Below are 25,842 nucleotides of genomic sequence, written 5' to 3' on the forward strand. Positions count from 1 at the left end.
AAATCTGCAGCAAATCTGCACTGTGGGAGCCAAACATTTAGGCCCTTTTACACTGGGCGATTATGGAGCAAATGAGCGTTCGTATAAAACTCGTTGCCGATATTTGCCCTTTAAACAGGGCAGCGATCAGCAGATGAACGAGCAAACGCTCGATTATTTTCTGATCGTATCATTTTAAAAAAGTGAAATATTATCGTTGTCGGCAGCGCGTCTCCCTGGGTAAGGGGCAGACTATGGAAATGCAAGAATCAACCTGCTCTGCAGGTTTTCTTTTGTTACTTTAATTTTGACCACAAGTCACATAGTACTGACCTTGAAGACCGGTATTAGGGGGGATTCACACGAGCGTGTATTCGGTCCGTGCGGGCCGCGTGGTTTTCACGCGGCACGCATGGACCAATACAAGTCTATGGGGCAGTACAGACAGTCCGTGCTTTTTGCGCAGCGTTTGTCTGCTGCGCAAAAAGCGCGACAGGTTCAATAACTCTGCGTATTTCGCGCATCACGCACCCATTGAAGTCAATGGGTGCGTGAAAACCACGCAGGTTGCACGGAAGCACTTCCGTGCGAACCGACTGAAACAGCGCACCAGCTGTCAAAAGGATGAATGTAAACAGAAAAGCACCACGTGCTTTTCTGTTTCCGAACATCCAAACGGAGTGTCTTTGTGATGAGCGAAGCCGGACAAGCGAACCGAACTTCACCGGGTTCGGCCGAACTCGTTTTGGCCGAACCCGGCAAAAAAATTATCGGTACGCGACGTCAGGAGATAGTCACTGTCATGGTGCTGAAAGAGTTAAACGAAGTTCTGACTTACCGATAACTCCCGGCTTCTTCCTCCAGTCTGACCTCCCGGGATGACAATTCAGTCCAGGTGACAGCTCCAGCCAATCACAGGCCAAGCACAGGCTGCAGCGGTCACATGGACTGGCGCATCATCCAGGGAGGTGGGGCCCGATGTCGAGAGGCGCGTCACCAAGGACGCGTCACCAAGGCAACGGCCGGGAAGTTCTCGGTAAGTACGAACTTTTTCTTTTTTTCCAACAGGTTTTTCGATATTGTGTTCGGCATTCACTGTCGAGGGTGCTGAAAGAGTTAGCTCTTTCAGCACCTTGGACAGTGACGGGCGTCGACTAGCCTCATCTCTATGATGGCAGCTGCGCGAAAATCACGCAGCCGCGCATCATACACGGATGACACACGCAGCTGTCAAATGGTTTTTGCGCGCGCAAAACGCTGTGTTGTTTGCGCGCGCAAAAACGCAACGTCCGTCTGTATCTGCCCTTATAAGTACAAACGTTGTTAGATAAGCAGTTATAGGTTGTTAAACTTGTTTTCCTAGAGAACAAATATTAAGGGTATGTTCACACGGAAGCATCCGTAACGGCTGAAATTACGGGGCTGTTTTCAGGAGACAACAGCTCCGTAATTTCAGCCGTAATGGCATGTTGAGGCGCTTTTCGCTGCGTCCATTACGGACGTTAAATTGAGCTGGTTTTCTATGGAGTCCATGGAAAACGGCTCCATTTACGTCTGAAGAAGTGACAGGCACTTCTTTGAGACGGGCGTCTTTTTTACGCCCCGCCTTTTAACAGTGTGGCGTTTTGTGTGCGCAAAAGGCACTTAACAGCTCCGTGTGTCATCACATAGTATGTGCGGCTGCGTGATTCTCGCGCAGCCGCCATCATTATGACACTCCGTTTGGATGATTGTAAACAGAAAAGCACGTGGGGCTTTTCTGTTTACATTCATAGTTTTACTGCTGTTGCGCGAATCACGCGCGTTCCACGGAAGTGCTTCCGTGTGGTGCGCGTGATTTTCACGCACCCATTGACTTCAATGGGTGCGTGTTGCGCGAAATATGCTCAAAGTATGGACATCTTGTGAGTTTTACACAGTGGACTCACGCTGTGTATAAATCAAGGACTGTCTGCACGGCCCCATAAACTAATTTAGGTCCGTGCGAGGGGCGTGAAAATCACACGCGTTGCACGGACGTATATCACGTTCGTCTGAATAAGCCCTAATAGTAAGATCCCAATAAAGTTTGTCCAGATGCCTAGCAACAGGTGCCGCTGCCTGCAGGTGACACCGCTCAATGCCCACCTCCTGTAGAAACCCTGGTGTTGCCTATTGATACCTGTCATCAGCATGGCCACACACTTTAATCCACCTCAGGATTTTTCATTTTAAATGCAGTGCTTGGATAGAACCGGAGGACGAACTTAGGAGAAAAAAACCATAAAATATGTGCTATAGATTCCTTTTAAAGCAATGCAAATGTTGAACCGGAATGATCTTCACTGCATTTAAAAAAAAACAAAAAAATATCTCTAAATTCTATTGAAATCGATTGCCTATATTTGCACAAAGTTGTTTGTAAATAAATCCTATGTTTTGCATGATGACAAGTTTATGCAACTTTCTAATATACTTTACTCTGTAATTTCACAATATCTGCTTGCTATCAGTCAATACAAACATTCTTGTATACATTTAGAACCGGAAAACACATCCTGATCTAGTCCTGCCACACAACTGAGTTTGTTTCAATGTATTGGTAAGGTCTATTATGGCTTGTATATGAAGATTAGGACAGGAAAAAGATTTGTGCTGCTGCTCTTCATAGCAAGTAGAGGATTGTCTACACTGCACAGTCAGGATAGGCTTTCAGCCTCAGAATGACAAAAAATAAATACATTTCTATTCAATGCCAGCAAGTAGAACTTTTCATTACTCTGTAATTAATAGGGTATTCCCATGACACTAAGTGATGTCGTATTGCTAGGTTATACCATCACTTTGCAATCGGTGGGGGTTCAACTGCTGGGACTCTCACGATCCTGATATTGAAGGGGCCAGAGTGCTACTTTAGCATTATGGCACGTTCATTGTTTTTACCTGCACAGCGGCAGTCCCGGTCACCTGGTGTTCAGGGTCATGCAACACAGCTCTATCAAAGTGAATGGCGCTGTACTACAAGCGGGCTCGGCTGTTTCCATAACTCCCATGTCAATCAATAAAGAGAGACCTGCACCTGACCTCTGTTCTCGAGATAGGTGCAGGTCCATTAGCTGGGACCCGCATTTATCAGACATTTATAGCATATCCCGTGGATATGCCATACATGCCTAAGGTGGGCATAACCATTTAAGCTTTATTTATTGAAGACTGGGCAATCCCTTAAATAAAAACCATTCTGCTTTATTTAGAAAGACTGTACAACGGTCCATTAATAATAGATCTGTTTATTATAGCAAAGAATATCTGATCGCCTCCAGTTCTCTTCATCCAGCATAAGATATGTGATTACATGAGATGGCTTTTTACTATACCTAGATATAAACCCTGTAGAGCTTCATGTCAAAACTCCATCCTTCAGCGTGACCGTGATGGATCATGGAAGGCAGCATTCTGCTGATGAGAGGTGTTGAAATTTACTTTCACGGGTGAATTGATCCACTGCAGTTTGATAGAATGATAAATTTGTTGCCTTTTTCTTAATAGTAAATATATATATAAATCATGCACGCAGAATGAAATCCAGACTTGCCGGAAAGATAAGAAAGTATGATGTATTCGATTGGCTATGGATGTTTATTAAATTATACATTTAGTTCAACGTATACTGTTCAAAGTAATACAAGCAATTCTATAATAAAGTGTTAATAATGGAATCACTCAAGTTAGCAATCCAACAATGGAGCAATGGAGCCTTGGGTGTCATCAGAAAGCTGAGAAATGGACAAGTAAGGGTATGTGCACACACACTAATTACGTCCGTAATTGACGGACGTATTTCGGCCGCAAGTACCGGACCGAACACAATGCAGGGAGCCGGGCTCCTAGCATCATAGTTATGTACGACGCTAGGAGTCCCTGCCTCGCTGCAGGACAACTGTCCCGTACTGTAATCATGTTTTCAATACGGGACAGTCGTCCTGCAGAGAGGCAGGGACTCCTAGCATCGTACATAACTATGATGCTAGGAGCCCGGCTCCCTGCACTGAGTTCGGTCCGGTACTTGCGGCCGAATTACGTCCGTCAATTACGGACGTAAATAGTGTGTGTGCACATACCCTAAAGTCAGGCTAGCAGCCCCTATAACCATTCGATTTTAGGAAGAAAGTTAATGCATAAGTCAAGTTTTAAGCTACTTGCCCGTCCCACGTCTCACCTATGCGGTCCTGGTAATTGGGAGATCCACGGTTATCTTCTTGTAGGCCACTCCAGGGCAGCTATTGCCATAACCTGTATAGGAAATACCTCAGCATGCATGCACAGTGAGTTACTTCATATACAGGTTCCCAGGTGGGTCATAACAACCATTGCTTGAGAACTGATTATGGGAGCGGCCTTCAAGAAGGATCTCCCGATCGGCAGGGACATGTATGCGAGGTGTGGGTTCTTTCACTCTGGATTTTCAGATTGTGCCCAGAATGTTACTTTAAATTGTCCCTTTAGTACCTTGATCAATTTAGAGCTGGGACTGTCCCCTTGTTGGGATTGGTCCAATAAAATTTTTATACAACATACAATTAATGTAAAAGAAAGATTCACACTAATGCCTATTTGTCATGTTTGTGCATCCAATTAAAGACGTACGTTAAGAAGAAATATATTTGGGTAGGGGACTCATAGGCAGATATTGGCATATGTTTAACAGGTTTCCGTCTGGATCTGGAACCCAGCCTAAAATCATCACACATTTCAGCCCAATAACAAAAAGCTACCCAGATGTAAATTTGTCAAGATGACACTTTTGGCATACATCTGCTCAACAGAAGCCTATGGGTTTATGTAAATGTCTTTTTGGGATAAAGATTTATATGTCTGATGTAGGTAAAAAACGTGGTGTGAATAGAGCCTAAACCACAGTCTCCAAATTTGTGACCGTATCATTTAAATTCTATTGAAGTTCTAAGCCTGTAAAGCCGATGTTGCTGCACTTCACTCACATGAGATTGTGAAACACTATTGTACGTTCGCCAGATGTGTGTTTATTTAGATCATTCACAGCTTATTCCCTGTTGATGAGTGGATTTAGGTTCTGCTCCTCCTTTCAAACAATATTTCCTAGACAGGGCTAAACTCTGTTGGTAGATTATAAGGCATTTTGTAGTGAAAGGATCCATTTCCTCATTGCTTGATAATTCTTACATCATGGGGTGCACTTAATAATGAAAACTAGCACAACTGAATGTTGAGGTTTTGCCGAAAACAAAAAAAACAGAGCACTACCATGAAATTTTATACACTTTGGACATTTCATTTATTTTTTTATTTTATTTTATTTTTCATTTGATTCCTAAATGCAAAATTAAGCAACTTTCTAAATAGTATTATTTTTAAAAAATAAAAAAAAATCCTATAATTTTGTCGCTGTGCAGTTCAGGCCATATTTACAAGTTTTCTGTGCCTAAGGGCATGTTCACACGTGGCTGAGTTTTTCCGCTGCAAATGTTGGTGCCCCAAATCTGCACCAACATTTGCAGCGGAAAAACTCAGCCACACAACGAATCTACACCAACATTTGCATATTTGACATGTAATTCAGACGTTGCAGAAAAGACAGCGGACTTGTCACAGATTTCAGTTTTTGCATTGCAAAGGCTGAAATCCGCAGTGAAATTCTGCTTCTTCTCCGCAACAGACAGTGCATGCTGCGGAGGAAAAATTCTGCACCGAAGCCTACATCAGACAGGCACAGGAGGAGCAGGAAATGAAGGTATAAATAGGGTGGGAGCTAGCTCCGTCTGGCCAGGCTGTGATAGGTTCTCCCACTCCTCAGCCTCCCAGCCTGAGTGGTAGCAGATCGAGTCACTCTAACAGACCTAGGCACAGATGCAAGCTGATTAACCACGGGCGAAGAAGCTGTGTCAGGCAAATCCATTACAGTTTATGTAATGACGGGGTAGGGAGACAGACAGGTGAGCCCTAATCTACCCGCCACTCAGTCCCTGCCTACTTGCACGGCCCATCCTAGGCGACGGCGTACAACTGGGCGACGGTCCCTACGCTCAATAAGTGCACGACAGACCAACAGACAAGGGTACACAGAAGCTAAGGGAAACGGGGCAGTTGCCCACGGCAACACCGTGAGCAACAAGAGTAGTGAACGAGCCGAGTCAAACCAGGAGTGTACAAGGTACCAAATGCAGAGCAGGAGAGTAGTCAGTAAAGCCAGGGTCAATTTGAAGCAGAGGTCAATAGTACTAGCAGGAGCAGCAGAGCCAGGAAACCAGACAGAATCACAGGCAAAGGAGGAGCAAGAAATGAAGGTATAAATAGACAGAGGGCGGGAGCTAGCTCCGTCTGGCCAGGCTGTGATAGGTTCTCCCACTCCTCAGCCTCCCAGCCTGAGTGGTAGCAGAACGAGTCACTCTAACAGACCTAGGCACAGATGCAGGCTGATTAACCACGGGCGTCGACAAAGAAGCTGTGTCAGGCAAATCCATTACACCTGAGACCTATGTTAAGCAATCCAAAGTGGCTGACAATGGCCGAAAAAGTAGAAGCATTAGGCACCCTTGTTCTCCCGAAAGGTGTGGGCTCCTATAGATGGCTATACAATATAAGGCTATGGGCTAAGTCAAAATTTAAGAAAATTCTATTATGACTGTAGGCACCTTAGAACCTTTCGGTAGAAGACCACCACATTTTAAATAACAATTCTGAGACGTTCTTGTGGGTAAATAAGTGGGGGTAGGCCACAGCTTTATTAACCTTTTTAAATAAAAAACCTTGTATGTCAATTGTATATTGACTTTTTTTTAATTATTTGGAATAATATCACCTCGCATGCCGTGCCTCCGCAGCCGCGGTGGCCATGTTTTTGTTGGTTTGACGGGTGACCCGAATTACAATACCATTTACTGAACGGAACAAGGTCCTTACAATACGCCAGCTGTGACAAATGAGTAACAAAAGAAAATTACACATTGAATTAAACATAAAAAACAAGATACTAAACAACATATTCATGACCAAATGGGTGGGGGTTTCTCTTCCTTAGCAGGGGAGCGGGAAAAGAGGCTTAGTGACGGGAAACAACTTGGTTTTATTAAACTATAAGACCACCCTCTCATGTGACTGATAATGAACCGATTATATTACACCCACTCAGAGGATTGCATTTTGGGAAATCCCTTAAGGGGACATTGTCTTACAGTCAGTGACCCCCATGCTTATTTAGCCTGAGAGCCATAAATCTGGGACTAAATACAAACGACATCCAGAAAAGTAAAAGAAAGTTGTTTATATCCCTTTTTCTTCACTAACACATTGTGCCATCAGTGATTGCATTTTTGTATATCTGTTTAATACAATATAATACATACATGTATTCCAATATCTGCAATGCATCATTTGCTATTTTGGTGAGGTAAATCAATCCTCCGGTATGTATAATCAATCCCTCCTTCAGATATGCTGGCTCGGTTCAAGGCAATAAGTTAATGTGTCAAGGAGTATCAACAATGCTGCATTTTAGAGGACTGCTTCAGAGAAATGCGCTGTTGGCACTGGAAGTAATGTGAGCCATAAAGTGAATTGTAAGCATATTCTAAATTTGAAGCATGCTGTATTTAATCTCTTTCTCTTGTAGGTTACCATGCCTAATTTCAGCCCGCTGACACTGTGCATCTCCGCAACGAGCTTTGCCATTTCACAGTTTCTGTTTCACGTCGGAAGCTCTTGGCTCTCAACGCGTTTTACTTGTGGCTTCACCAAGCTCAATGGAAAGCAAAAGATCGAATGGAATTCCAGGTAGGATTAGAAATGATTGGTGACTAGGATTTATATGAGAGTTTTATTATCCAGTTAAAATGCGTGAAACCTGCAATATAATCATATGAAATCTACAATGGATAGGGCATGCTATTTAAAAAAAATCCTATTCACATGCACTGAGGTACCTCCTATGCAGAATCTGTAACAAAAATGTGCGCCAAATCCAAAGCGCGTGAACTTGGCCTTAAAGAGGATATGTCAGCTCTCCTAGAACTAAGCATTGTGTTATACCTCTGTCATTCCTCCTGGAAATGTATGAATTAATTGGTATTTATTCCCCTTGTCAATAGGATGTGTCCCTACACAGACTGGCAAATTTCATGTTAAAGTCAAATCGCGGTTGACTGTACCTTGCGACAATACCGAATGAGTGTAACCCTAATGATAAGCGAAATGGTAACATCTAGTTGGCAATTCATTCATACATTTCCAGGTGGAATAACAGAGGAATGACACAACACAGAGTTCTAAGAAATGGTGCTCCAGAATTGTTATTTCATGAGAAACACAAGTATTTACTAAAATGGAAATGTCAGGAGAGGTGATAGGTCGTCTTTAAAGTAAAGCTCCTTTAGGCTCAGATCACACACGCAGTTTTGATGCAGTCTTTGTCTGTGTCTTTTTAGCCAAATACAGGAGTGGAAGGTCGAAAAAAAGCATAGGTAGCTACTATATAATATAACCTTTAATGACTGCCCCTATAATTAGGTGTATAAACTCACATGACAAACAAGATAAACAATAAACGGTATGTGGAGACCTCCAGTGTACGATAACTGGAAGAGCCCCTAAAAAGTCCACTAACAGTAAAATAGATAGTAGTGTGGTAGTAGTACTGTTTTACTGTTTGTGGACTTTTTAGGGGCTCTTTCAGTTATCGTACACATACCGTTTATTATTTTTCTTGTTTGTCCTGTGAGTTTATACACCTAATTATAGGGGCAATCATTAAAGGTTATATTTTATAATAGCTACCTATGCTTTTTTTGACTTTCTGTAATATTGAGGTAACTTTCCATGCGCATTTTCCAACTGTTGCACAGTACTTTGGATGGGCTTGTCTATAAATACAGGAGTGGGCACAAAACAAAGTAGATGTATCAGTATTTTCCTTATATCTTTCCATCCTTTTGGATCTCTCCACTTCTGGCTTAGGCCCCATGCACACGACCGTGCCCGTAAGTTGGCAATGTATATGCTATGTTTAAAAATACCCTAAGGCCTTAGCTCTTATTCACACGACAGAGTTTCCCGGCCGGGTGACGGCCGTTCATAAAACGTCTGTCACCCGGCTGCAGTAGGAACAATAGACCCCTAATGGGGCTATTCACACGACCGATTTTTTGACGGGCCGGGAAAACCGGCCGTCAAAATATGGGACATGCCCTATTTTCGGCCGGTCACCCGGCCGCCCAGCTCCAATAGAAGTCTATGGGGCCGGGTAATACACGGCCATCACCGGAATGTGTCACTACCATCGCTCGCCCTGCGCTGGCTCCCTTCCCTTGCTTGTTTTAAAAGCGCCCTGGCCCGGCGACACCTCCCATGGCCGATGGCGCCGCTAGCAGCTGCTGCGGCTGCTACTGCTGTAGCGACGCCACTATAGCAGAGCAGGGAGGTATCTCCCTGCTCTGCTATGTGCTAGGCCCACTTTAGCTCCCTGAAGGAGCGGAATCCTGGACAGAGCGCTTGATGTCTCTGTCCATATCTGGACAGTGACATCAGGGGAAACTCCTAAAGCGGAATCCCCGAACACTCTGTGACCGGGGATTCCACACCAGGCGAAGCCAGTAACGTTCAGTGTCCATAAATGGACACAGACGTCAGGGGCTTTTCCTGAAGTGGAATCACCGGCCACATGGGGATTCCCCTTCAGGAGTTGCCCCTGATGTCACTGTCCAGATATGCCCGGCCCAGAACGGATGCAAACCGGCTGGGAAAAATAGGCCGACACTCGGACTCGGTCGGGACCCTGTCGTGTGAATAAGGCCTTATTCACACGACAGGGTCCGAGTGTCGGGTGATAAAAACGGCCGTTTTGGGCCGTTTTTCCCGGCCGTTTTGCATCCGCTCAGATTTCGTTTCGGGCTGTGTTGCCGTTCTTAACGGCCGATTTTGATCCGTTTTGCATCCGTTTTTTTCCCTGCCGTTTTAAAATCGGATGAATTTCATTTAAATTTGTTGCCACACACAGCCCTCTGTAGATAATCCCGCAGCCCCCCTGGTAGGTAATGCCACCCAGTCCCCTGTAGGTAATGCCACCCAACCCCCTGTAAGTAATGCCACCCAGCCCCGTGCAGGTAATGCCACCCAGCCCCCTGTAGGTAATGCCACACAGTCCCCTGTAGGTTGCACCCATCCCCCCCCCTTCCAGGAGAAGTCACTGACTTCAATGTCCATATATGGACAGTGTAGTCACTGACTTCTCCTAGAGAGGAATCCCCGGCCACAGGTTCGGGGATTCCGCTTCAGAAGTGAGTGACGTCACTGTGTCCATATATGGACAGTGTAGTCACTCACTTCTCCTGTAGCGGAATCCCCAATCCCCGGCCGAGGATTGGGGATTCCGACTCATACAGGGAGCAAAAAAAGACCCTCCTCCTCCTCACAAGCACTCTGCACTGTGAGGAGGAGGAGAGAGAGCGCGAGCGACGGTAGATACGGCCGTCACTCGGAACACATTCCGGCGTTGGCCATGTATTACCCGGCCCCATAGACTTCTATGGGAGCCGGGCGGCCGGATAAATGGATGAAAATAGGGTATGTCCCATTTTTTGACGGCCAGGTTTCCCGGGCCGTCAAAAAATCGGTCATGTGAATAGCCCCATTAGGGGTCTATTGTTCCTACTGCGGCCGGGGTCTATTGTTCCTACTGCTATGAACGGCTGTCACCCGGCCGGGAAACCCTGTCGTGTGAATAAGGGTATGTGCACACACACTAATTACGTCCGTAATTGACGGACGTATTTCGGCCGCAAGTCCCGGATAAAACACAGTGCAGGGAGCCGGGCTCCTAGCATCATACTTATGTACGATGCTAGAAGTCCCTGCCTCACTGCAGGAGAACTGTCCCATACTGAAAACATTATTACAGTACGGGACAGTTGTCCTGCAGCGAGGCAGGGACTCCTAGCGTCGTACATAAGTATGATGCTAGGAGCCCGGCTCCCTGCAGTGTGTTCGGTCCGGTACTTGCGGCCTAAATACGTCCGTCAATTACGGACATAATTAGTGTGTGTGCACATACCCTAAGGGCTAAGGCTGGGTTCCCATGTAGCGTAAACATTGCGGAAATTCTGCAACAGAATTCTGTGCGGAAATCTTGCAGCATTTACAGTAGCATCAAAGTAAATGAGATTTAGAAAAACTCATGCCCCACGAAGCGGAAAAAAAAACTGCACAAAAGTTGTGAGAAAAGTGTTTGACGTCTATGGGGCCGGGTAATACATGGCCATCACCGGAATGTGTCACGAGTGACGGCCGTGTCTACCATCGCTCTCTACTCACAGCGCAGCGTGCATGTGAGGAGGAGGAGTTTATGCCATTCGGACGAATGGCTGTACGCTGGATGTAAGTTTCTACACTGTGTGGCAGGGCCCAGGTGTACAGCAGGTGGAAGGAAGCACTGCGCTGGCTCCCATCCCCTGCTTGTTTTAAAAGCGCCCTGGCCCGGCGACACCTCCCATGGCCGATGGCGCCGCTAGCAGCTGCTGCGGCTGCTACTGCTGTAGCGACACCACTATAGCAGAGCAGGGAGGTATCTCCCTGCTCTGCTATGTGCTAGGCCCACTTTAGCTCCCTGAAGGAGCGGAATCCCCGTGTGTTCGGGGATTCCGCTCCTGGACAGAGCGCTTGATGTCTCTGTCCATATCTGGACAGTGACATCAGGGGAAACTCCTGAAGCGGAATCCCCGAACACTCTGTGACGGGGATTCCACAACAGGCGAAGCCAGTAACTTTCAGTGTCCATAAATGGACACAGACGACAGGGGCTTTTCCTGAAGTGGAATCACCAGCCACATGCAAAACGAATGAAAACCGGCCGGGAAAAACGGACGATTTTATTGGCTGACACTCGGGCTCGGTCGGGACCCTGTCGTGTGAATAAGACCTTAGGGTGGTTTCACACATAGCGTTTTTGTGAAAAACGGTTTGTTTTTTGTGGCCTTTTTTTTTGCCTAAAACTCTGGAGCCAGATGTCATCTAAAAGTCTAGTGAAATGTAAAACACACTACAAACAATGCTTTTTTGTTTCTGTCTTTTTTGCCTTTTTGTGCATTTTTTGGGTCAGTGGTGTTTGTTTTTTTTTGTCTTTTTTTCAAAATGCTCTAGATATGGCGTTTTTTCCCATAGGTTTCTCTATAGGACTTGAAAAAACCATGAGAAAAAACGCATGTTACAAATGTAATGAATAGGAAAAACTCCACCAAAAAAGTATGTACTGTAAAAACCATGATGAAAAATGCTGGAAATTCATGGTGTTTTTTTAAAAGCCCGAAAAAACCAACAGCAGAAGAAGGCCTTAGGGTATGTTCACACTCCCTATTTCCGGCCCATAAACGCCCCTAAAAACGGTTGAGAAATCGGAAGCAGAATGCCTCCAAACAACTTCCCATTGATTTCAATGGGAAATACAGTGTTCTGTCCCGACGGGCCGTTTTTTACGCTCTGCGTGAAAAAAACACCTCGTAAAAAGAAGTGCATGTCACTTCTTGAACTGTTTTTGGAGCCGTTTTTAATTGACTCTATAGAAAAACAGCTCCATAAACGGCCATAAAAAACACCGCAAAAAATGCGAGTTGCTTAAAAAAACGGCTTAAAATCAGGAGCTGTTTTCCCTTGAAAACAGCTCTGTATTTTCAGTCGTTTTTTATTAAGTGTGTGAACATACCCTTAAGGTGTGTTCACACGCAGTGTTTAGTTTTTCGGGGCGTAAACGCCTAGAAAAACTCCTGACAAAAACGGAAGCTCAACGCCTCAAAACATTTGCACATTGATTTTAATGGGAAAAACGGCATTTCTTTTTTTTACGCGAGCCGTTTTTCATGGTTTCAATAGAAAAACAGCTCCAAAAACTGCTCCAAAAAACGGCTAAAAAACCTTTGATTCTTGAAAAAACGGCTGAAAATCAGAGGCTGTTTTCCCTTGACAACAGCTCTATATTTTACATCCGTTTTTGTTTCTGCGTGTGAACATACCCTCAGATTCACATGAAAATATATCACTTTAGATGCTTAAAAAAGGCTTTTACAGCCAAAATGTTGCATTACTGTAGTATAGACACCTATACTGTTTTTGTGTACTGTTGCTGTACTCCTTTTTTGGATCTGAGATTATATTGGAGAATTATAATTTTTGCCATTTCCAAATGTATTCCAAAGGTGAAGCTGTAAGGGTAAGGGTATGTTCACACACAGTGGTTTCAGACGTAATTCGGGCCATTTACGCCTCGAATTACGCCTGAAAAAAACGCACCATTACGCCTCCAAACATCTGCCCATTGCTTGCAATGGGATTTACGGTGTTCTGTTCCCACGAGGCTTAATTTTACGCGTCGTTGTCAAAATACGGTGCGTAAAATGACGCCACGTCAAAAGAAGTGCAGGTAATTTCTCAGGACGTTTTTGGGGGCATTTTTCATTGACTCCATTGAAAAACAGCTCCAATAACGGCCGTAAAATACGCAGCAAAAAACACGAGTTGTTACAAAAACGTCTGAAAATCAGGACTGTTTTCGCTTGAAAACAGCTCCGTATTTTCAGACGTATTTTGATAAGCGTGTGAACATACCCTAAGGCCCCACAGAGCAACATTGACGAAACCGCGATGCAGAAGTGTCGGCGCGGTTGTCAAATTACTAGTTTTTGGCCACGTGTTGTTGTGGGTAAAACGGCTATTTACCTTCAAAATTGTGCGGCCATAAAGGGTGTGTTCATTAATGGGCTATTGGGGGAGGGGTGTCATTCATCAACATTAAAGGGGTTGTCCCAAGTTGACTCAAATTTTTTTTTTTATACATTCTAAGCAGGAAATGAATTTTAAAACATTTGGTGTTAAAAAAAATTTAAAATTCATTTCCTAAGTGCCTTTTTTTTACACTTGATAACTCAGCAAGTGCTGGTTATCTTTTCTAAAAAGGGGCGTGAGCGGCTCGATGTCAATCAAGCCGCTCCGCTCTGCAGTGTGCGCGCTCCCGATGTTGCTAGATACTGTAGTTCTAGCAACATCGGGAGAATGTTCGTCTCAAGCGGGCATGGTAAGCCCGATTGAGACGAACTTACCGTGAATGTACTGTACACTACACTACACTACATTCACCCCGTTTCGGCAAGCCACTTTTCCCTCCCCCACCCTGTCACTACATTTTTGTACCCGCCGCACCGGTGCTGCATCAGCACCCGGCGAACAACTAAAAATATATAAAATAAAATAATAATCACCTAAGACGTTCTAACGGCGCTCTGAACGGTCCCGTCACTTGCCATCTTCCTTCTTCTTGGCGCCGCTCGCATTCATAGTAACAATGCGTTGTGGCGCAGATGACGTAATCATATCAGGCCCACGTGATTACTTCATCTGCGCCCACCGCTCTGTTATTGTGAATGGGAGAAGAAAAGTGACGGGACCGTTCAGCTCTTCGTGGGAACGTCTTAGGTGAGTTTATTTTTGTATGTATGTTGTTATGTATGTATGTATGTATGTATGTATGTATGTGTGTATGTATGTATATGTTTTCTTGTATGTATGTTATCATGTTTGTATGTGTATATGTGCATGTATGTTTGCAAGTATGTATGTTTGCATGTATGTATGTTTGCATATATGTATGTTTACTTGTATGTATGTTTGCTTGTATGTATGTTTGCTTGTATGTATGTTTGCTTGTATGTATGTTTGCATATTTGTATGTGTATATGTGCATGTATGTGTATATGTGCATGTATTTTTGCTTGTATGTATGCATGCTTGCTTGTATGTATGTTTGCATGTATGTATGTTTGCTTGTATGTTTGCTTGTATGTATGTTTGCTTGTATGTATGTTTGCTTGTATGTATGTTTGCTTGTAGGTATGTATGTTTGCTTGTATGTATGTATATGTTTGCTTGTATGTATGTATATGTTTTCATGTATGTATGTTTGCATATATGTATGTTTGCTTGTATGTATGTTTGCTTGTATGTTTGCTTGTATGTATGTTTGCTTGTATGTATGTTTGCATGTATGTATGTTTGCATATACGTATGTTTGCTTGTATGTATGTTTGCTTGTATGTATGTATGTATGTATGTTTGCATGTTTGTATGTGTATATGTGCATGTATGTTTGCTTGTATGTATGTTTGCTTGTATGTATGTATGTATGCTTGCTTGCTTGTATGTATGTTTGCTTGTATGTATGTTTGCTTGTATGTATGTTTGTATGTGCATGTATGTGTATATGTGCATGTGTTTGCATGTATGTATGTTTTCATGTATGTATGTTTTCATGTATGTATGTTTTCATGTATGTATGTTTGCATGTATGTTTTCTTGTATGTATGTTTTCTTGTATGTATGTTGTCATGTTTGTATGTTTTCATGTATGTGTTTTCATGTATATATGTTGTCATGTTTGTATGTGTATATGTGCATGTATGTTTGCATGTATGTATGTTTTCATGTATGTATGTTGTCATGTTTGTATGTGTGTATGTTTTCATGTATGTGTTTTCATGTAGTTATGTTTGCATGTATGTATGTTTGTATGTATGTTTTCATGTATGTATGTTGTCATGTTTGTATGTGTATACGTGCATGTATGTTTGCATGTATGTATGTATGTTTGTTTGTATATATGTCTGTATGGCCATGTATGATACTGTCTGCTGGCGCCCTGTATCTAAGCCAACTTCGTGGCAGGCTTCTATACATGGTATAACAGTCAGTATCACACATGAAAGTGAAAGTAAGCCTACGACATGTTTTATTTCATTTTTTTTTTTTATATTTTTGATTTTTTACAGGTTTGGTGTTTGGACTACGTCGGTTTCGAGGACTACTTAGATGACGTTTTTTTTTCTACAATAAAATGGTTAATGAGGGTTGTGTTGGGGGTGCTTTATTTCAATAAAATATTTTATCTATATCTTTGTCTTTTCTTTTCAAGTTTTATTACTATCACTTTAGTAATGGCCGCTGTCTGAGTGACAACATCCATTACTAAGGCGAGGCTTAGTGTTAGCCGGTACAGAGGCTAACACTAAACACCATTATTACCCCGGTACCCACCACCACCAGGGGTGCCGGGAAGAGCTGGGTACGATCCAGTACCCGACCATCTGTTGTGATGGTCGGGCTCTGGGGCGGCCGCAGGCTGGTATTACGAGGCTGGGAAGGGCCAAAAACAGTGGACCTTCCCACCCTTGTAATGCTAGGCTGCTGCTGATGTGTTGTATCTGGCTGGTTATAAAAGTGGGGGGGACCCCACGTCATTTTTTTAAATTATTTATTTATTATTTTTATTAAAAAGACATGGGGTTCCACCCAATTTATCATAACCAGCCACAAACAGTGTTATTAGCCTGGGAATGTACTAAACCAGTGGCCCCTCCCACCCGTGTAATGCCAGGCTGCTGCGGCCTTGTATATGGCTGGTTATTAAAAATGTGGGGGACCCAACGTCTATTGTTAAATTTTACAAAAAAAACGACGTGGGGGTCCCCCCCCATTTTTATAACCAGCCCGATACAACACAGCAGCAGCAGCCTAGCATTACAAGGGTGGGAAGGTCCACTGTTTTTGGCCCTTCCCAGCCTCATAATACTAGCCTACGGCCGCCCCAGTACCCGACCATCACAACAGATGGTCGGGTACTGGATCGTACCAAGCTCTTCCCGGCACCCCTGGTGGTGGTGGGTACCGGGGTAATAATGGGTGGTTAGTGCTAGCCTCTGCACCGGCTAACACTAAGTACCGCCTTAATAATGGACGCTGTCAATCAGCCAACTGCCATTATCTAGGCACTAATAAAGTTTGAAAAAAAAACACAAAGACAATTTTTTTTTATTGAAATAAGAAATCCCCAACAAAACCCTCGTTAACCATTTTATTAAAATTTTCAAAAAACGTAGATCTACGCAGTAGTCCAACGAATCGAAAGACGTAGTCCAATCGGTACATCAAAATCTGCAACAACATTAAAAAAAAGTTAGCAATGTGAACAATACCGATACTTATACTCACCTACACACACACAAACAACCACACACAAACATATACACAAACACATATAAACACACCCATATATTACACAAACACACACATAAACACATATACACACACACACACATATACACACACACACATATACACACACACATATACACACACACACATATACACACACACACATATACACACACACATATACACACACACATATACACACACACACACACACACATATACACACACACACACATATACATACACACACACATATACATACACACACATATACATACACACACACACACACACACACACACACACACATATACACACACACACATACACACACACACACACACACACACATATACACACACACACATATACACACACACACACACACACATATACACATACACAAACACATGTACACAAACACACCCATATATACACAAACATATACACAAACATATATACACACACACACACACACACACACACATATACACAAACACACACACATATACACAAACACACACGTATACAAAAACACACAAACATATACACATATGCACAAACACACCCATATATACACAAACACACACACACACATATACACACACACATATGCATACATATACACAAACACACCCATATATACACAAACACACACATATACACACACACATATACATATACAAAAACACACAAACATATACACACAAACATATGCACAAACACACCCACATACACAAACACACACACACACACACACACACACACACACACACACACACATAAACACACAAACACACACACAAACACACATATACACACAAACATATACACAAACAAACCCACATATACACAAACATATACATATATACACAAACACACCCATATATACACACACATATACACAAACACACCCATATATACACAAACACACACACATAAACACACCAAAAAAGCACACACACATATACACACAAACATATACACATATACACACAAACATATGTACACAAACACACCCATATATACACAAACCCACACATATACAAAAACACACACACAGTCAAACATATACACAAACACACCCATATATACACACACACAAATATACACAAACACAAAAATATACACAAACATATACACACAAATACACCCATGTATACACTCACACATAAACACACACACATATACACAAACACACCCATATATACACAAACACACACACACACACTTACCTTTAGCGGAGCGCAGACTTCTCGCGACGGGTACCTTCCACTTCATCTCCTTGCATCTCCTGCGCATGCGCCGAGATGCGCCGGGATGCGCGTTCATGAGTAAATGACATCCTCTGCTCCGGACGCAGAGGATGTCATTACGCATGCGCGGCCACCGCTAAAGGTAAATAGCGGTGGCCGGGAACCTAGGCAACGAGCAGGATACAAAGAGGGACCGACCGCAACTTCAATCAACGATATCAAGAAAACGACATCGCTGGACGACGGACAGGTAATTAGAATTCTTCTTATTTTTACATGGGGGAGCTTTATAGCTCCATTTATCAACTTGGGACAACCCCTTTAATGGAGTTTTATAAGACTAAAACAATGATGGCCTATACATAGGAATGAAAGGGAGTTATGGAAACCTACAAGTGACAGAACTGAATTGAACTGAAATTTATTTCAATAAGTGGAACCATAAATGTCCAATCTCCACCAAAAATGGGAGCAGAAGCAATGATTCTCAGGATTAGAGAATCCATCAATCTGACTTTCATTAAATGGTTGTCATTAGGGTATGTTCACACACTGCGTAAAGAATGCAAAGTTGCCGACCGTTTTTTGTGTGCGGAAATTCTGCGTTGGCAAGAGAAATTGACATGCTGCAGTTTAAGACTCTGCAGCACTGGTCAATTTCCACGCTTCATTTCTGTTTATTTTTTCTGCAGCGTGTGGATGAAATTTGTTAAAATCTCACATATTTTGCTGCTTCTGTAATACGCTGCAAAATTTCCACACAGAAAATCTGGTCGGAAATTCTGTAGTGTTTATGCTACATGTGAACCTACCCTAAGGGCATGGCCAGACGTGGCGGAATTGCTGTGGAATTCTCCAGCGGACGATTTTAGCATTTGTTTCAAAACAGTTTTAGGTAAGTTAGTTCAGACGTTGCGTAAAACTCCGCTGCGGACCATAGGCTGCGGTGCAGAATTTTCCCTCCGCAGCATGCACTGTCTGTTGCGGAGAAGAAGCGGAATTTCACTGCGGATTTCAGCCTTTGCAATGCAAAAACTGAAATCTGTGGCAAGTCCGCTGTCTTTTCTGCAACGTCTGAATTACCTGTCAAATATGCAAATGTTGGTGCAGATTCGTTGCGTAATTGCCCCAAATCTGCACCAACATTTGCATCGGAAAAACGCTGCCACGTCTGGCCGTGCCCTAAAAATGATGGTTTTGTTTTGCTTTTCGGGATGTATTTGTTTATTATGTGATGGTTGATTTAATGACCCTTTATAAATTAGACCATAAATGGAATTTCCTGTATATTTTGCATACAGGGAAGAAGTGCCAGAGGCCACAAGTATCAGATAGTGAAGTTCTGTGCTGTCCACTGTCTGATTAAAAAATGCTCTGCTGTTTTGCATTGGTGGGAAATGTGTTAATGAAGTTCATTGTTAGGGTATGTTCACACTGCCTATTTTCAGACGTTTTACGGGACATAAACGCCCCGAAAAACGTCTGAATATACTGGGGCTGAACGCCTCCAAACATCTGCCCATTAATTTAAATGGGGAAAACGGCGTTTCGTTCCCACGGGGCAAACGCCCGTAAAAAAGAAATGCATGTCACTTCTTGAGCCATTTTTGGAGCTGTTTTTCATGGTCTCAATAGAAAAAACACATAAAAAAACACTTGATGCATAAAAAACGGCTGAAAATCAGACACTATTTTCCCTTGAAAACAGCTCCGTATTTTACAGCCGTTTTTTGTTAAGCATGTGAACATACCCTTAGGCTCTGTTTACACCATGTTTAGGCCAGGTTCCCATGGGTCGGATACGCTGAGTAAAAATCATGCAGATTTAGGCTGTGTTCACGCGAGTATGTTACGTCCGTAATGGACGGAACGTATTTCGGCCGCAAGTCCCGGACCGAACACAGTGCAGGGAGCCTGGCTCCTAGCATCATAGTTATGTACAACGCTAGGAGTCCCTGCCTCGCTGCAGGACAACTGTCCCGTACTGTAATCATGTTTTCAGTACGGGACAGTAGTTCCACGGAGAGGCAGGGACTCCTAGCGTCGTACATAACTATGATGCTAGGAGCCCGGCTCCCTGCAGTGTGTTCGGTCCGGGACTTGCGGCCGAAATACGTTCCGTCCATTACGGACATAACATGCTCGTGTGAACCCAGCCTAAGAGAGAAGCAATGTCAGACATGTCTGGCAGCAGTTTATCCCATTTCCTTACTGAAATAAACATGCAAGCTTGCTCGATTGCAGCATACATGTTTATGGGGAAGTCAGGAAAGACTGTCCTGCTATCCCATGCATACGGCAAACATAACAAGAATAACCATCTTCTGCAATAGTGAAGCTACGTACCACCTTAATCCAACAGGGCTTTTTGTATAACCCAAAGGTTAGTACAACCATAAGATAATAGCTTAAACGTGCATCTCCTTTCCTCCCGAGTCCCACCCCATCCTTTTATTTTTGTCTAGTTACATATCCTGCAGACACAGACCTTCTCAGGGGCCAGCTTAATCAAATTGACAGTACCAAGGGGAACCAGTTTGCACTGGGGTCTCCTTATTTCTACTTTTCCTGGAAGACACTTGTCCGTCATCTTTGCTTCATTGTAGTTGTGCCATTGCATTACTCAGCAAGGTGAGAAAAATGACATCATAGCATCTTATTAATAATTTATTGGTGACTGGAGCCTTTTCTCCCTGTGTCGGGTCATAGACTACAGACACACAATAATGTTATCTGCTAGAATGTGGCAATTGTGCACTTAGCGCTGGCTGACAATATGAGCCTATATCGCCATATGGGATGTTGATTGAGTTTCAGATTCTCTGGGAACTTCCGAACTTTTATAACAAGCCATTTCCTGGCCTCGCTTTCTCTGCAATGCACAAATACATTTCAGCTTTGAATTTCACTGACTGGTATCTCTGGGTGTAAAATGATGTGCCTGTGGGGAATTTAAAGTAGCTTTCCCCTCTGTCTTGGCAACCAAGCAAGTTAATGTGGCTCTTTGAGATGCAGAGCTGGAGGAAAGGAGAGTTGTATAGGAGATCCTGAAGCAAGATTTTTTTTTTTCTGCAGCAGGCTGGGATCACAAGACCTATTTTCAGGCGTAAACGAGGCGTATTATGCCTCGATTTACGCCTGAAAATAGGGCTACAATACGTCGGCAAACATCTGCCCATTCATTTGAATGGGTTTGCCGACGTACTGTGCCGACGACCTGTCATTTTACGCGTCGCTGTCAAAAGACGACGCGTAAAATGACTGCCTTGTCAAAGAGGTGCAGGACACTTCTTTGGACGTAATTTGAGCCGTTTTTCCTTGAATCCAATGAAGAACAGCTCCAAATTACGGCCGTCAAACACGCCTCGCAAAATGTGAGTACAAGCGATTACGTCTGAAATTACGGAGCTGTTTTCTCCTGAAAACAGCTCCGTAATTTCAGATGTAACGGAGGCTGCCGTGTGAACATACCCTCAGGCTGGGTTCACACGACCTATATTCAGACGTAAACGAGGCGTATTATGCCTCGATTTACGACTGAAAATACGGCTACAATACGTCGGCAAACATCTGCCCATTCATTTGAATGGGTTTGCCGATGTACTGTGCCAACGACCTGTCATTTAACGCGTCGCTGTCAAAAGACGACGCGTAAAATGACTGCCTCGTCAAAGAAGTGCAGGACACTTCTTTGGACGTAATTTGAGCCGTTTTTAATTGAATTCAATGAAGAACAGCTCAAATTTACGCCCGTCAAAGACGCCTCGCATAATGCGAGGAGGAGCAATTACGTCTGAAACGACGGAGCTGTTTTCTCCTGAAAACAGTCTGTAATTTCAGACGTAAAAGGCAGCTAGTGTGTGCACATACACTTACAATTCAAATAACATATTTAATAGCAATAAATAATCATTTTGTAATTTCTGTGCCTTAAAGGTTTTTTCCCACAAGGGACATTTATGACATAACTGTCTGATAGATGCGGGCCCCACCTCTTGGGCCTGCACCTATCTCTAGAATGAAGCCCCTAAACCTCATTCTATCTTTGTATTCCGGCTGATTTCCGACCATGAAGAAGGAAACCGCGTAGCTGTCTGAGCTACACTGTTTCCGTAAGCCCCATATAATTGAATGGTAGTTATAGAAACAGTATAGCTAGCATGCTATGCTGCTTCCGTAACTGCCATTCACTACTATGGGAGTTACGGAAACAGCGTAGCTTAGTGAGGTACGCTGTTTCCGTAACTCCCGACCATGTAATCGGGAAGTGGCCGGGAGTCAGCGTGACCACAAAAAGATAGAACGGGGATTAGGGGGCCCCGTTCTAGAAATAGGTACGGGTCCCAGAGGTGGGACCCGTATCTATCTGACATTTATGACATATCCTGTGGATATATCATAAATGTCCCTTGTGGGAAGTTACTGCCTCAGAGTGACTGAACTTCTGGTTGGAGATGTCTTCTTGGAGCGCAACCAATATCTTAAAGTGTAAGGCTGGGTTCACACGACCTATTTGCAGACGTAAACGAGGCGTATTATGCCTCGTTTTACGTCTGAAAATAGGGCTCCAATACGTCGGCAAACATCTGCCCATTCATTTGAATGGGTTTGCCGACGTACTGTGCAGACGACCTGTCGTTTACGCGTCGTCGTTTGACAGCTGTCAAACGACGACGCGTAAAATGACTGCCTCGGCAAAGAAGTGCAGGACACTTCTTTGCAACGTAATTTGAGCCGTTCTTCATTGATGTCAATGAAGAGCAGCTCAAGATTTACGAGCGTCACAGACGCCTCGCATAATGCGAGGAGGAGCTTTTACGTCTGAAACGACGCAGCTGTTTTCTCCTGAAAACAGTCTGTCTTTTCAGACGTAAAAGGCACTTCTCGTGTGCACATACCCTTAGGGTATGTTCACACAACCTATTTTCAGACGTAATTCAGGCGTTTTACGCCTCGAATTACGCCTGAAAAGACAGCTCCATTACACCTGCAAACATCTGCCCATTGCTTGCACTGGGTTTTACGATGTTCTGTTCAGACGAGGTGTAATTTTACACGTTGCTGTCAAAAGACGGCGCGTAAAAATACGCCCGCGTCAAAGAAGTGCAGGACACTTCTTGGGACGTTTTTGGAGCCGTTTTTCATTGACTCCAATGAAAAACCGCACCAATTACGTCAATAATGGACACCGTGAAAACCGCGAGTACTTGCAAAAATGTTCAAAAATTCAGGATCTGTTTTTGCCTGAAAACGGCTCTGTAATATCAGACGTATTTTGCTTTGCGTGTGAACATTCCCTAACTAAACGTTTGACAAAACATCTGAGATATCATAGTGACATGTCAGAAGTTTTGATTGTTGGGGGTACGAGCATTGAGACCCACACAAATTGCTCAAACAAAGCGGCAGCAGCGCTCCTGTGAGCGCTCAGCCGCTTCGTGTCTGTTCGGCTTTTTCCGGAAAGCTGATGTATCGGAGTACGGGCTCATAGACTTTCTATTGAGCCCGTACTCTGATACATTTATTTCCGGAAAAAGCTGAACAGACACGAAGCGGCTGAGCGCTCACCCGAGCGCTTCAGCTGCTTCATTCTAGTGATTGGTGGGGGTCTCAGTGCTCGGACCCCCACCAATCAAAACTTCTGACATGTCACAAGTTTGTCAAACGTTTAGTTAGCCTTTAATTCTTTTCCTATCTATGATAGCAACCCTCTTTCTAGAGTGTTTTCCCTAGATAACCTTCTTAATATATTGTAATTAATACATTACTATTAATGTGTTTAAGTGAACACAATTAGCGTAACTTGCAGTAACAAGTGCCGGATTCAGCATCTGATTACCCAAGATTCTCCTGAGTATTGTTGTATAATCTACACATTAGCGTTTTTTTTGTTTTTTAAATATTGTCAAAAGACTCTAACATCTTTTCTCATGAGCTTCTTACAATCTCTCTGACTTCATGCACACAAGCATTTTATGGCTTCATACATCCTCCAAGTTGTACAGAGCAGTAATATGGCACCCATAGACTTCTTTGGGAACCTTCTTTACATTAGAGGAATACTGTTTTTTCCTGTCACATTCATATAAAATACATGTTCACATCAGATGCTGTATTATGGCGCTATATCTCCATAGGGAACACAATTTGGTGGCACACAGCGTGCCGGCTCCTCAGTCGGATGGAGCCGCAGGGACTTTTTGTGTGTCCATACTGCCTATGTACACAATGCGCTGTCATATTCAGGAGGCCTCAGGGTATGGTTTCACGTAGCGGTGTCTGCTGACTTGTGGTGGCCAATGGCCGCACAATTTTGCCGGGTATTACTGGCAAAATCGTGCGGCGATTGGCCAATACAAGTGAGTGGGGTTTTGGCTGCATGTGGACGCCGCCAGGAGGTTGGGGGAAGGTCACTTGTACAGTTAGTTAATGCGATAAAAGTGTTATGAAACAGTGTATTGAATACATGAGGTCTTACACAGGTGTTGCAACTGATTTTTCTTAAAAAAGCAATTTTAGGAAATATTTCTAGAACTGCTATTATAGTAAACCTCGATGAAGGGCCGTGTATAAATACCTCTTTCATACGTGCTTCTTAATGCCAGTGTTTTTCCCATTAGTCAATATGGAAAAACGCATCAAATCTGTGACAAAATCTAAATGGATTAAAGAAAAAAATGCGGTGTGCACTAAAATCTGAATAATCTTCATCTCTCAAAATCAGGATTTTATAAATGCCCATTCACTATAATTACATATTTAATTGCTAAAGTAAATATACCGTTATAGTAAAACAGCAAAATAAAACATTTCTTATATATGACTGCACCCTTCCAGATATATAATTGAATGTTCTTCAGAATCATTTTGGCATGTATATGACACCAGACAATAGATAGTATAGGTGTTGTAGGACACCTCACCTTGCATATTAGGCTTTGTTCACATCTGCGTCGGGACTCCTTCATGGGTTCCGTCAGAGCTTTCTGTCAGGGGAACCCATGAATGGAATCCAAACGGAAACTGTAGGTTTCCGTTTGCATTACCATTGATTTCAATGGTGATGGATTCGGTGCAAATACTTTCCGTTTTGACGGAATAAATAGCGCAGTCGACTATGGTATTGATTACGTCAAAATGACGGAACCCTTGCACAACGGTGACAAACGGAAACTATTTAGCTGGATCCGTCCCCATTGAAATCAATGGTGATGCAAACGGAAACCTATGGTTTCCGCTTGTTTCCGTTTGGATTCCATTCATGTGTTCCCCTGACGGAAAGCTCAGACGGAAGCCATGAACGGAGTCCCAACGCAGATGTGAATGAAGCCTTAGCTCTACATGTGGCACATTTTGTTGCAGAAATTTCTGTGCCTAAATATCCGTTCCCGTCATCTGCTTACTGCAAAAACAACCACATTGCAATGAATGGGACTCATTCTCAGTCACAGAAATTTCTGCAACAAAATTTTCCATGTGTGATTGCACCTAAATATGTATCAAGTATTTGGTCAAAGTTTCCTGTAGACGTGTTCTTCACACTACAAGAAATCGAAAAAAATAACACCGG

The 25,842-nt window shown here is 43.3% G+C and overlaps 1 protein-coding gene and 1 long non-coding RNA gene across 2 annotated transcripts in view; one reads left to right on the top strand and one right to left on the bottom strand.

The window, feature by feature from the left end:
- The window catches only part of TLCD4 (TLC domain containing 4), a 62,986-nt gene that overhangs the window by 16,756 nt on the left and 20,388 nt on the right, over positions 1-25,842 (top strand). Inside the window, exon 2 of the mRNA XM_075833167.1 lies at positions 7,607-7,767. Coding sequence (XP_075689282.1) covers positions 7,613-7,767 — 155 coding nt within the window. The 5' untranslated portion in view covers positions 7,607-7,612. The remainder of the gene's footprint in view (positions 1-7,606; positions 7,768-25,842) is intronic.
- On the bottom strand, positions 2,153-14,291 carry LOC142657790 (uncharacterized). Its single transcript, XR_012849978.1, has 3 exons — positions 14,232-14,291; positions 3,336-3,414; positions 2,153-2,224 (listed from the first exon to the last, which is right to left on the bottom strand). It is a non-coding gene; the product is annotated as an uncharacterized LOC142657790 (long non-coding RNA).

This window comes from Rhinoderma darwinii, chromosome 7 (genome assembly GCF_050947455.1).
Source record: "Rhinoderma darwinii isolate aRhiDar2 chromosome 7, aRhiDar2.hap1, whole genome shotgun sequence".
Classification (NCBI taxonomy): Eukaryota; Metazoa; Chordata; class Amphibia; order Anura; family Rhinodermatidae; genus Rhinoderma; species Rhinoderma darwinii.